Source organism: Antechinus flavipes, chromosome 1, assembly GCF_016432865.1.
Source record: "Antechinus flavipes isolate AdamAnt ecotype Samford, QLD, Australia chromosome 1, AdamAnt_v2, whole genome shotgun sequence".
NCBI classification, from domain to species: domain Eukaryota; kingdom Metazoa; phylum Chordata; class Mammalia; order Dasyuromorphia; family Dasyuridae; genus Antechinus; species Antechinus flavipes.
In genome coordinates, this window is record NC_067398.1 from 289,557,627 (window position 1) to 289,571,857 (window position 14,231).

The following is a 14,231-nucleotide window of genomic DNA, read 5'->3' on the forward strand; positions in this document are numbered from 1 at the left end:
ACTGTATAGTTAATTCACATATTTGATGTAATTATATAAACCCACCAAAGCTAATCCATTAGCAACATCACTGAAGCGGAACAGAAAAGGGAGGTGACAGTGAGCTTTAGAGATGAAAATTTTAAACAAAACTACCTGCATTCCTTTAAAATTCCAAAGTTCTAAGGAAAACACAGTGGCTACTTTGAAAAAAACAAAGATAAGCATTTTTTTCAGCCCCTATTACATGATAGGTCCTGTCCTAAGCACTTTACAAATGTTATCTCATTTGATCCTCATAACCTTGGGAGTTAAATGCTGCTATTGTCTTCATTTTACAAATATGGAAACTGGGGCAAGGATTAAGCGATTTGCCTGGAGGTCATATAGACTCTTGCCTGGGACTAGATTTGAATTTAGGTCATCCTGATTATAGGCCTAGCACTCTAGAACTACCTCGCTCTACATGGTAGGCATTCAGTAGCAAGGATTTGAAGAGAGATTTTGTTATGACAAAACCTATACTTCCCAACAAACATTCAAACAAATTACATTTTTCCTGCTGTTCAGCTAATCACTTAACACATAATTACCACTGATAGTACCTACCACTTCCACTTGAGAGAACAATTTAGAGTCTTGAGCTTGGGTTCATGCCCCAGCTCTTACTAAATGTAACCTTTGAAATAGCCCAGGCCATAAAATTCAGGACAGCCAAGGTGTTTATAATTTAGAAATCATTTATTGTTTATCTACCAGCTGGGACTGACTCTCTTTAGAAATCCGCCCTGACCCCAAATAGAGACAGGCTTATAAGCAATTCTTGTTCTGCCTTGCCATTACAACAGTGACTCGACTTCTTGCTGGAGAAGGAGGATGCTGGGGAGCTTACAGGGTGATAACATTTTCCTATAAGCCTGAGACCCCTTGACCCAGGGATGAGGGGGCCAGTCTTTTGTCAATTTCTACCTTCACTTACTCAGACTTATTGTTGTTCAGTTGTGTCCAATTCTTGTGACCCCATTTGAGGTTTTCTTGGCAAAGATACTTGAGTGGCTTGTCATTTCCAAATGAGAAAACGGAGTTAAATGAGATTAAGTGACTTGCCCAGGGCCATACATCTAAGTATCTGAAGCCAGATTTTGAGTCTTCCTGATTCTAGTCCCAGCTCTCCATCCCTTGCACCACCTCACTATCCTTTCTCAAAAGTAATTTGCCTAAATCTCTAAAAAGAGGTTAAATTGTTAAAATTAAAATCTTAGCAAGGTAAATTACAAGAATCAAATGAGATACTACATTTAACAAGATTTTTAACTATAAAGTAAGTATAATGTTTTCCAGTGTTGTGATTCAGAGGAGGTCAGTCAAGAGAAGAAGGTAGTAATGCCAAGTGTATTTGGGGACATTAGAGAATATATTGACATAATGATTTTAGGGGAGTTTTTTGTAAAGAATGCAAAAAGATTTTGTACACATTTTAAAAATTATTTTTATTACTCTCTTTTTGTAATATTTCTATTTAACCATTTATTCTTCCCTATTTCTCTGTCCTAATAAATAATCCTTTAAAAATGAAAGAAAAAAAATTCATCAGAACTAACCAACATATTGAAAAAGTCCAGTCTTCTATGTTCACTCCAAACCTATTGGTACCCCGTTTCCTCTTAAAAGTAAAAGAAAGATGTCTTTCTATAACTCTTCTTTGGTTTTAAGAGTTCATATAAAAACTGGCATTAAGTTGCCTTTGCACAGTTCTTTACAATTAAAAACTACATTAAATGCAGTGTTTCATTTGCTTGGTCATTATGATGGCACAGCATGTGATTTTATTTGTTAGTGTTAACTAGGAAAAGAGGTAGAATTAGTTGTTTCTGAAACCAGATTCTTGCCTATACTTGACTAAAAAAGGGGTTGGTTTCCTCCACTGTTAGCTTAGGACTTAGAAAACCTATAAATAGAAATGGGGGAAACAATTGCAATGCTTTTGTGTTTTTGGCAGAGATTCTGTCTCAATACTATTCAGCACGAATGGTTTCGGGTATCAAGTCAAAAGGCAGCTATCCCTGACATGGTTGGAGACTACATTGCTGCTTTTGAGGAGGTTTCCCCTGAGGTCTTGCAGTACATCATCAACATGGCAGATGGCAATGGAAACACAGCCCTCCACTACAGTGTCTCCCATTCCAACTTTGAGATTGTGAAGTTACTTTTGGATGCTGGTATGTTGGCTGCCCCACTCATCTCCCAAAATGAGAGTTGTGACATTCCTCAGATAGCCTTTAAGAGAAGTGAAAAAAGAATTTAAACTGTAAAAATCCTTTTTGTTTAACATTTCCCAACCGTCCTACATCTTTCTATTAGTCATCCTCTCTGGGATTCAATTCTAGCATCTGTAAAATAGAGAGAATCTTTGTGCTACCCCTCTTACAGGGTGTTGCGGAAAGTATTTTGCATAGCTAACACTTAAATATAGCACTTTCTATGTGCCAGTCAGTGTGCTAAGCACTTTGTTATGTTATCTCATTTGTTTCTCACAACAACTTTGAGAGGAGATGCTATATATTCTGTTTTAGAAATGAGGAAACTAAGACAGAATTGCCCAGGATCACATAGCTACCAACTGTCTGAGGCTGAATTTGAACTCAGATCTTATGTACATTATTATTAATCTGGTTTATTTGCTTCAGAATTCAATGACTTTTTTCCTTCCACCCTCACATAATACAGCATATAATTTATTTACTTAGTTTTAGAATAAACATGTAAAGCTTAAACTCTGATTAATATTAGATAAAGAATGTCTTGTCTGGCTAGAAAAGAGGTTTTGGAGATTGTCTTGCTATAAGCAAGTAACAAAAGAAAAGTGATAATATAATTATACATATATAATATTGTGATATTCTTACTCTTGGATTATTTAGTGTTTTTAGCTTACTCATTTTCTTTGGTCTCATTTTACCCATCTATCCCTAACTCATTTGACTAGAATTCTGTGCTAAAGGAACACATACTGTAGATTTTATTCTAGCCATTTATTATATAATGTCCTTATTATATATTTATGTATAATTTAAATATGTAATATGAAAATATATAAATCTGATATGTTTGCTATTAAAAGGGAAATTCAGTGAGAGACTTTGCAAATATTAGGTACAGACTTAACTGCTACAAAAGACTTTAGAGATCATCTAGTCCAGCCTCTTAATTTTACAAATGAAGTGGGCTGAGGAAAGGTAAAATGATATGCCTAGGTTCTTAGTAAAAGAAAAATGTAAATATTTTTCTGACTACATATTCTGCTCTTTGCACCTCACTACGCCAACACATACTCTACTACAGTGGCAGGAGTTTAAGGTCAGTATTACTCTTATCAGAAATGCAGTTAAAATTATATTTATTGTAGAAACTCAAGAATAGTCTCTCCATGCCATACTGTGGATTGGTATTTGAACTAAATTATTCCTTGATCATTGAACCATCTCAATGAACTGTTTCGATGAAGAAAAAGAATAGTAGTATGCAGTGTGTATGTGCAGAGAAGTGTGTATGTGTGTGTATATTCCTCTTTTCCTCACCCTCCAGATCATTTGTGTTTGATCTTGAGAGGAACCATGGCATACTAGATAGAGAACTGGCTTTTAAACCAAGAAGACCTGGGAATAAATAATGAAGCCAGAAGGGGAAGATCTGAATTGAGAAACTGGAAAATGATCCAAATCTTCCCATTCCTACTTTCCACTTCCCTACTAAACTGTACCATTGCTCACATTCCAAGGAAAGACTGGTTCACTGATCACTTCTTAACTACACAAACTTCACTCCCATTTAGCTCATATCTTACCTAGTGACCCCCATCCAAACTTGTATTGGTCTTATCAGCCACAGTCAAACACATTGCACCTTGACCCCAACATAATGATGCCATTTTAGTCTTCTTCAAGTATGAAGGACAACCTGGTAAACTGGTAATTAATTACTTTGATTTAAAAGAATCTGAGACCTTTCCTTTATACTTGTTGATAGTGCCAGGAAAAGAATTTTAAAGTGGAAGATGTGATAATGTTAGACGGTAATTGAAAATAGATTTGGAAAAAGCCACAGCATTATTGGAGAATGGTAACTATATGTTGTAGAAAGTAAATAAGTTGATGCTATGCTGGAAATAAAGAATCCTTCAGATTCGACAAAAAAAAAAAAAAAAAAAAAGAAAAAGAAAAAAATTCTTGATAGCTAGCTTACATCAGTAAAGTCTGTGTGTCTGTGTGTCTGTGTGTGGAGAGACAGACACAGAGAGAGAGAAACCTCTGGCATCTGATCTGAGAGGAGGCCAGCACTGAATATAAATATTAAAGGTCCCCAAAGTGCAAACCCATTCCTTCATTTCACCTCATTGTATCTTTGCACATGTTTGCAGAGACAGTGTCCCTGGAATGGAATAGGCTATCGAACTAATGTTTCCCTCATTATGAAAACATCTTTAACATCTTAAGTTAAACATCTGGTCTTACACAGATGTCTCATAAGGCCCCTTTCCTGCCCTTCCCATTCCTTTCCTTTAATTAGCATGTACTGGACACATTTAAAATCTACTAAATGGTAAATTAGTAAGCCTCAGTAAACTTCTTAAGAATTATAGGAATAGAAAATTGTCTGGCTTTATTAGGTGTGTACAGAAAGAAAGACTCTATTAGTTCTTGGCAGTTTCTTAGAGAACTTAGCAGATTCATTCTCAGACCAAATAGGCCTGGGGCTCAATGTCATTTAGTTGGAGTAAAACATCTAAAGGTTCAAAAACATCAAAAATAGCATTTTGTGTGTTATAAAATACTTTGTGGCAACAGCAAGGAGCCACAAGAGACATCCAAAGCCCATACAAACTCTTTTTTTTTTTTTGGTGATTCTCATAGACTTGCACTTTATTTCATTCCACACAAGATATTTATTAGCTCTACTGTAACCCTAAAGAAATCATCTAATCTTAATTGTGCCTCAGTTTCCTTATCTATAACCAGGCTTTTTAAACTTTTTATACTTGTGACCCCCTTTTACCTGAGAAATTTTTATATAATTCTGGCTACATAGGTATATGAAATAGGTATAAAAATTAAATATTTACTGATAATAAATCATAATTTTGTGACCCCTCACATTCAGTTATGAGACCCTATATGGAGTTGCAAGTCACAGTTTAAGAAGTTGGGCTCTCTAAAATTAAGGGGTTGGACTCAGTGGCTTTTCAAACCCCTTCTACCTCTTATTACATGATTTTAAGATGGTCCTCTTAACATCTGGACCTCACCACATTTATTTTTTCCCTCCAGGACAATCATTGCTTTTAAAGAGGTCTCAGAAAAGTTCTCCAAGAGAGTAACAGAAACTCCTAGAGCTTAGAATACTTTTGATGACTTAGGGAATACAGAGAAGAGAGAGATCATATAATTATAGGGGTTGTGAATTAGAGAATGAAGAATTATTTTAAGACAGAGAAGATGAATAATTAAAAAGTAGATAGAAATCTTTTTTTTTTCTTTTTTTTTCAAAGGGGACACTACTTGACAGAGAAAAAAAGTAGTGGTGAGGAATGACACAAAAGATAGAATGCTAAACCTGGAGTCAAGAAGACTTCAGTTAAAATTCAACCTCAGACATTTAGTAGCCACGTGATCTTGGTCAAGTCACTCTACCTCAAATTGCCTCAGTGTCCTGATTTGCAAAAAGGAGTTAATAAAGTACTTTTAGCACAGTGCCTAGTACATAATAAGTACCACGTGAATATTTGCTATCATTATTGTCATAACCATAAAAGTAGGAGAGAAAAAAAGGAACTATTTAAACAAAATCCCAAAGAGAAAGGGGTAATAAACAGAAATAAGAGATCAAGAAAGAGGGAAGCAAATCTATGGGAACAGAGCACTTAACAAGATTAAATTAAAAGAACATAATTCTGTGTTTATAGCAGAAGAAGGGGGAAAATCTTAACTTGAAATATATGTGGGGGCACAGAAGGAAAAGAGAGAATGAAGGGTGGGTGACATACTTTCTCTTCCACTTATATCAACTTTGGGGAAGGGAAGGGACTTTTTGCCTTCAAATATCTCATTTCCTCAACTTTCTGAGTTATTCATATTCAAATGCCTGCCATATTTTTGTATACCATGGTTTCAGTGTCTGTGGGCTGCATTTTGAAGGGACTCTTCTCCTTGCAGATGTATGTAATGTAGATCATCAGAACAAAGCTGGCTATACCCCTATCATGCTTGCGGCTTTAGCTGCTGTGGAAGCTGAGAAAGATATGAGAGTCGTGGAAGAACTTTTTGGCTGTGGAGATGTAAATGCCAAAGCTAGCCAGGTCAGTACTATTGCTCTATCATATATAGTGCATCCATTTGAGGAGGTGGGCAGACTGAGGAAAAGTTATTTTTAGCATCTTGGAATGGCAGGCACATATATCTAATTTTCTTTTCTAGTAAAATCAGCTTCTAGCTGTTTACTGCTATGATTGGGAAATCTCTGAGCACAGGATTGCTTGTAAATAACTAATCGCCCATCAGCCAGAGACAAGAGACTAAAATGTTAAATCAGAATCTTTGCTCATCTTCTATCTCCTTTTCCTTGAATGCTTCTAGATATAAACTTGCATTTGAAGCACTTTATTTGATGATTGTCTCTCAGAAAATTTTTTCATGTGTTATGTTATCCCCTTTTTATTGTTCTTCCCCCTTCAACTTTGTCACTCTTTAACTTGTTCCTGTTTTCTAGCCTGACACAAACTCTTGGCCCCTTTAGCTTTCTCCAGCTAGGATACTTTCCTTATAGAGATAAAACTGATACAGACCCTCAGCCCGTTCAGCTCTTTCCAACATGGCCTCCGTGGCAATTTCTAACTTTGTGTTGTGATTTATTCCTGAAGGCTGGACAGACAGCTCTAATGCTTGCAGTCAGTCATGGAAGAATCGACATGGTAAAGGGTCTGCTGGCCTGTGGAGCAGATGTCAACATCCAGGATGATGAGGGTTCTACTGCCTTGATGTGTGCCAGTGAGCATGGCCATGTAGAAATAGTTAAGCTTCTGCTGGCACAGCCTGGGTGCAATGGCACCTTGGAGGACAATGTAAGTTAAACAAAGACTTAGAAGAGAGAACCTTCTTTCTTAGAAGGGAAAAGAAATGAAGTGACACAGAAGAAGGATATTGAAATCTACATAGCATTAGTAGAACAAATAATTGATTTGGAGTCAGAAGTCCTGGATTAGAATCCAGTTGGACAAGTCATACACCCCTCTATAAAAGGAGGGAGTTGGATTAGTTGGGACTCGAAGAGTCCCCTTCTGATCTAAATTTTCTATGTTGTGTTTTAGATAGAGCTTATTTAGGACAAGAGAACAAATACAGTAAATTTTCTATTTGGCATGTCAACAATTACTTATTAAGCCAAGTGCTAAACCCTAAATGAGATCAAAGAAAACTATGACTCAGTCCCAGGAATCATTGTTTTTGCAGGGGGATGCAAGCAATTAAATCTGGATAGTGTAGTCAGAGAGCACTGGGGAGTCAGGAAGACTGGGTTCAATCCAGCCTCAGGCACTTATTAACTGCATCTGGACCCATCACTTAACCTCTTGGCATCTCACTTATGGAGAGATTTAGCAAATTTTGTGGAAGAGATGCCAATTGAGCTAGAACTTGAAGACCTGATCGATTTCATCTAGGTACCAGATTTGAGGGCCTGGAGTCAGGCAATTGAGAGAACAAGTCTCATTTCCTGAGCATATAGTATATATTGAAGGGGATGGAGGAGATTAGGAGGAAAAAATAGTGTGAGATAAGGTTAAAAAGCTAGGGTGGCATCATACTATAGACAATCTCACAGACCGGGCTTGGAGTTTGAATTTCACTCAATAAACAGTTGGGAGCCATTGAGGAGTTTTGAGCAGAGGCACTTACCTGACCAGATATGTGAATAATGAAGATTAATCTGTTAACAATGTGAAAATGGATTAGAGGGCAAAGAAAAAAGGGGTAGGAAGACTAGTTAGGAAGGATATCAGTGTTGCAGGTGGGCAGTATTGAGTACCTACATTAAGGTGGAAGCAGTGAGGTAGGGAAGAATAGATATGAAAGGTGAGTAGAATGGTTAAGACTTGCCAGCCAATAATAAGCGGCCAGTTCAGGAGAGAAAAGTCAAGACTTGCAAAATTGATAACACATATTTTTCTAAATCCATCTACCCTATGCACTTTTCACAATTTTTTATCTTTTGGGGAGCTGGACAGGTCATCTCATTAATACAGAGGGGTCTCCTGGCAAGAAAACTGCAGGATCACTTGCTCTGCAATTAGCACAGTTCCTACGGACATGTGCTAAAAAATGCTCCCAACCTACAGAGAAAGAACTGGCAGAGTCTGAATGCAGATTAAAACACTTTTTCTTTTACTTTATTTTTTCTTGTTATTTGTTTTAATTTTGTTTCTGTTTTGAGGTTATGTGTAGTGCTATGATCACAAAACTGTGTCAGAGAGAGGACTTGAACCCAAGTAATTCAAATTTTCAGATTGGTTTTCAGTTTACTATGTCTCTTCCCCCATTTTAATTGGTATTATACTTTTTTTTGGTGAATGTTCTACCCTCTTTCCATTGGCAAAGAAAAGTTAAACAATTCTGAAATCTTATTCTAGGGCAAGGCTGAGGGTCAGCAAGGGAACTAGCTCTGGGGTGGTGTCCGTTGAGAAGGGCTTAGAGAGGCCGGCATAGCTCCTTGTTTCTAATTCTGAAAAGCTTGTTTGTGGGGAGCATGGCTTTTGACTACAGATTTATTTCAGTTAAAGTCCATTGAAGAGGTGGAAGAAAAACATTTTCCTTTGTCTCAAACTTCAAACCATTTAGCAGAGGCTAAGTCAGCAAGATAAGGAAGTCACAGGAGGGTTTTAAGGGCATGAAGTAAGCTGCCATGGCATTTCCACTGCCTCCAGCAGATTTCTTTAATTCTGCCCCAGGGGAGATAACATTTCCAGCTATCCTAGTCCTCCAGACAGGAGATGTAGGTTGTCATTTTTTTTTTTTTTTCTAGGCTAATATCAGGGAAGGGCAACTTGTGTCAACAATGTTAAAAGATTGTCAGAGCCCTACTGAATGTCCAGGAAGTCTTCAGATTGATTTGCCTCTCTTTAATTAACTGCCTCTACATCCTCATCTATCAAAAGGAAAAGGGTGTGGGAGTCAGGATAGGGGCAATGAATCAGAGCTAAATAGAAGCCAAGCAACTGGCTATGGTCCCTATTAATCAAACATTTCATTTAACCAGACATTTATAATGAACCTACTCTGTGCAAGGCATTATGGTAGGGATACAAAAATAAAAGGCTTACTTACAGGTTTTCAATAGAGGGACAACATGACTAGGTCTATGAATAATAAAGATAAGTAAGGTAACAGTGTGAAAATGGATTGGAAGGCAGAGAGAACAGAGTCAGGAGGACCAATTGTTTTAGTAGTCCAGGAGAATGGTAATGTGTACCAGTACTATAGTGGTATCCAGGGAGAATAGATATGAAAGCTTTGGTGGGGTACTATTGACGGTGTTTGTCAATGTGAATGAGAGGGAGAGTCAATAATTGTCCATGCCTTGGAGTCCTTTTAATTTTAATAGTGATGATGTGATATGTGACCAAATAAATGTGATATAAGGTTGAATGTTAGTGAAATGGAAGAGTAACATGAAATAAGACTGCCAAAGGAGCTAGACTCTAGGAGATCTTAAATACAGGCTAAGGAATTACCACTTTTTTCCTGGTGATTTCTGAGCAGGCAAGTTGAGATCAACTCTACACTCTTCCAAAGTAAGATCATTATGGTAGCAGAGTAAAAAATGGATTAAAAACAGGAGCAACTAAAGGAGGCAGTTTACTTTTATGACCAAGGAGACCTTTTTTTTGAGCTTATGGAGAAAACAAATTGAATTATATTGTCATGGCATGTTTTCTTCTGTCAGTCTTAATCCCCATTATTTAAAAGAGAGAAAACTTTAAACAGCGTGGAAATATATAAGACATTATGAGATTGACAAACTTTTATAGAATGAAGAAAATAAATTATAATCCCTTTAATTTTTGATATTTGTGATCTGTATTTTCTCTGCTCTATTTCTGTAAATATCAAATTTACATAAGCCATCAGGAATCATTATTAGTTCATCAATATAACTTGTAATGTTACTGAGGTAATTTAAGATTGAAAAGAGGATTTGTAACAATGCCATTGTCTCCTCAAATCATTTCAAGTCACATATTTGTTATTATAACTTTTTACACATGATTGGAACTTAAAGATTAAAAAAGTAATCCTGATCTCTGGAAGTTTACATGCTACCAGAAGAATGTGACATATAGATTAATAAATTAAGGAAATATATAATTAATATTATAAGATAACTTGAAGTAGAAAAGAACATTAACAGGTGGTATCCAAAAAGGCTTCATAGAGAAAATGACACCTAAGCGGACCTTTGAAGAAGACGAGATTTATGGAAAGTGTAGATGAGTCATGGAGGAATAGTCTAGACATTAGACACAGCTCAAGTAAAAGAAGAAGTGAGAGATACCAGATTTAAAGAACACCTAGGGGCAGTGAGATGGCACAGTGGATAGAGCACCAGCTCTGAAGTCAAGAGGGCCTGAGTTCAAATTTGGCCCCAGACACTTAACACTCCCTAGCTATATGATCCTAAGCAAGTCACTTAACCCCAATTGTTTCAGGGGTGGGGAAGGTAGATGCAAAAGATGCTTAGGAGTTAGAATATCAACAAGATACAGCAACTGATTGAATGGGGTAAGGGAATGAAGAGAGCAGACTGCAAGAATCAAAGAAAACGAACTTTTGAACTTAGATTAATTCAGTGAACTTGAAGTCAGAAAAACCTGAATTCAAACTCTGTCCCAGATGATAACTGGGGGAGCCTGAATAAATAGATATTTAATACAAGGCTTCTCCAACTTTTGCCACTCACAACCCGACAAATTTTTACACAACCTTGGCATATAGATATATAAAATAGGTATACAAATCAAACATCCTGATAATAAACCATAATTTTGCGATCCCCATATTCACTTATGCAGCCTTACATGGGATTGCAACCCACAGTTTAAGAAATTTTGGTTTAATCTCTGTAAACTTCTATTTTGGGGTTTGCTTTTAAGGTTCCTTTAACACTAAGTCCAAAATTTTATCATCCAATGAACTTTTATCATCTGAGAGTTGGAATGCTCTTAATGAAAATAGAGAAATTAGAAAGGGAATTGGGTTTACAGGGAAAGCAAAGATGTTCCATTTGGACATAACTTTTAAATGCTAGAATTAGGTTGATTCTTTTTCTCCTGCCCCTTTTAGCTCAGAATTAATTAATTTGCTTGTTTGTTTTTCTTTTATCTTTTACAATCTTTTTTTTTTAAGCTTTTTATTTTCAAAACATATGCCCGGATCATTTTTTCAACATTGACCCTTGAATAGTCTTGTGTTTCAGATTTTCCCCTTCTTCTCCTCACTCCTTCCTCTAGAAGGCAAGCAATTCCATATATGTTGTACATGTTAAAATATGTGTTATATCCAATATGTGTAAGCATATTTAGACAGTTTTCTTGCTGCACAAGAAAAATCAGATTAAAAAGGAAAGTAAATGAGTAAGAAAACAGAATGCAAGCAAACAACAACAAAAAGAGTGAGAATATTATGTTGTGATCCACATTTAGTTCCCACAATCTTCTCTCTGGGTATAGATTTAGCTCAGAATTTAGATGAAGACTTTTAAAACTTTCAAACTATTGACTTTGGTTTTCTCCATTTTCTTCAAGGATGGAAGCACTGCACTCTCTATCGCCTTGGAAGCAGGACACAAAGACATAGCTGTTCTTCTCTATGCCCATGTTAACTTCTCCAAACCCCAGTCACCGGTCAGTGTTGAATATTGAAAATTTAGAAATGAGCTGAAATTCCCCAGATTTATTCCCTCTTACTTGGTAGGGGCTCAGAAGGTCTAGATGCTCTGACATCCTTGATAATGCTTGAATTCTCCTCCCTCAACGATCTGGGCCTTCTGGCCAAGGACAAGGGCAGACCTGAAACAGTGCAGATGTCAACACCTCCTTAATCCCTTGAGATAGTGCGTGGGCTGTTCTGTTACAAGAGGCAATTGTTGTCTTCTTTGTAAATACTGTCAAAAATTAATTGAAAACTTAGACTGTAGTATCTCTGCCCTTCTCTCTCCTTTTCCACTTCAGGGATAAGGCCAGTTTGAGCTTCAGTTCATGCTCACACTAATGAGCAACATGACCCTTGGAAACAGGTGATACCTATATTAACTCAGCCTTTGTCTGGAAAGGAATTATTTTCAATGGAGGTTGGTGGGAGGAAGAGGAATAACTTCAAAATTTCTGCTGCTTTTAGGGATTCTAGAGCCCCAAGATTCACCCAACTTCAGTGCCTGCCTCAGTTCAGAGATTTTGACCAGCATTTTGCTTAATGTGAAGCACTTTTGTTTGAAAGTCAATACATTGCATCAGAAACCAGAATACACTGCTTTCCTGTTCAACTAGCTGAAGTCATTCTTAATAACATCCTCCCCCTTTTTTTTTTTCCTTTGTATTTTCTAGGGCACACCTCGGCTTGGAAGGAAAATGTCACCTGGGCCTACTCATAGAGGGTCATTTGATTAGTGATGGGTAAATGTTCCTGTATGTTCATTCTATCATTAAGCTGCTAACTGTTACTGTTTTCATGGTGACAGAAACTGAATGTAAATGTCTTGTGCCTGAACTCACCAGCAAACAGGGAGCAGAAGCCCAGTGTGAAAGGCAGAAAAACTTAAAGCAATAGGCAGAGCACCGTAACTTTTGACCATTTTCCCTACATAATGGGTCCTACATAACCCACTATCAAGTCATTCTGTTGCTATTGAGTCTCTTTGTTCCATTATGTATGATTTTCAGGAATTGTAAACTCACCTGAGCAGGCTGCTTTTATGTGCTTATTCTTCTCACCTGCCCCCAACCCTGTGACATCCTTCATAGTGTCATGATCTCAATTAAATCTCTTTTATCCATTGGTCAGATTTTGTGTATGTATGCTTTCTTCTTCTTGAAAGATATTTATGTATTCACTAAATATGGAATTTGCTGGCAATAATTCTCTTAAATTCCATTCCAGAAAGATTTTGTGAATTTTTTTTTCCTTTTGTTTTCATTATTTCAAGCTAAGAAAGCTGGAATGGCTTTGGTTATTTAAAGTTTTTGGATGTAAGCTGGTGGGTTTTGTTTTTTTTTCAAATTTAGGAATGAAAGTAGAACTCTCTGACATCTAAAACTTACTAAAGAAAATGAATACAATTCATTATGTCTATTGGATATATTATGTAACTTTTTATATAAAAGATAACTAATGAAATTAACTCACAGTATTTTCAACTTTTATATTCTCTAGTAACTAAACACATGAAGAATTATGTGTAATATTACCACATTTTTATTAATGCTTGCACATCTGTATTCATAGCTAATGTTTAAGATTTGATTTATGTTAGAGGGATTGGGAATAGATTCATCTATAGAGGAATATGGTTTAGTTCTGCATATTTATGGAAATCTTTATATGTCACACTCACTTTAGGCCTATATGTATTTAAATGTTTGAAGTGCCTTGAACTCTTGCCATATTTTCAAAATAAAATTTCCTTATGCTATTTTACTCTTCCTCTGCCTGGCTTTTGATTGCTGTTCTCTCCCAACACTGTTGAGTTATGGTAGGGGCAGTAAAAACTGATTGATGTATTAAATGAGACCATGAGAGCGAGTGCTTCATTGGTCTAGGACTACTGATGTGAAGAAGTCATCTTCTGAGGGTACTGGTACCTTTCCTGCAACAATGCTCAGGTTGCATGTCATAGTTTTGAAATTTAAGACTTTATTAACTGAATAGCTCTCTCCAGACAGGTAATCTCCAAGGTGAGTCTACAGAGTTGGTTATTATCATGTCCAAAAATATGCCAAGTTTTGATTTCTAATTTTTACTGTTATGAAATGTGATACACAGAATAAAGGAGACTTCCTTTTTGCTCTTTTCAAATAGCACCTGTTCAGCCATGTGGGGGAATCACAGAGGAAATGAAAAAATCATCTTTGAATGAATGAGATGTGATAGTCAAAGTGGAAGTGAGGGGTTATGGCACAAGAGAGAGTTGCGAATTTTAAAGACCAAGTTATT

The 14,231-nt window shown here is 36.5% G+C and overlaps 1 protein-coding gene across 4 annotated transcripts in view; it reads left to right on the top strand.

The window, feature by feature from the left end:
- Window positions 1–13,715, top strand: part of KANK1 (KN motif and ankyrin repeat domains 1) — a 292,071-nt gene extending 278,356 nt beyond the window's left edge. For all 4 annotated transcript variants that reach the window (XM_051962363.1, XM_051962369.1, XM_051962377.1 and 1 more), the window contains 5 exons: window positions 1,979–2,198; window positions 6,189–6,331; window positions 6,893–7,093; window positions 11,828–11,926; window positions 12,626–13,715. In XM_051962363.1, coding sequence (XP_051818323.1) covers window positions 1,979–2,198; window positions 6,189–6,331; window positions 6,893–7,093; window positions 11,828–11,926; window positions 12,626–12,688 — 726 coding nt within the window. In that variant the 3' untranslated portion in view covers window positions 12,689–13,715. The remainder of the gene's footprint in view (window positions 1–1,978; window positions 2,199–6,188; window positions 6,332–6,892; window positions 7,094–11,827; window positions 11,927–12,625) is intronic.
- Window positions 13,716–14,231: the final 516 nt, after the last annotated feature.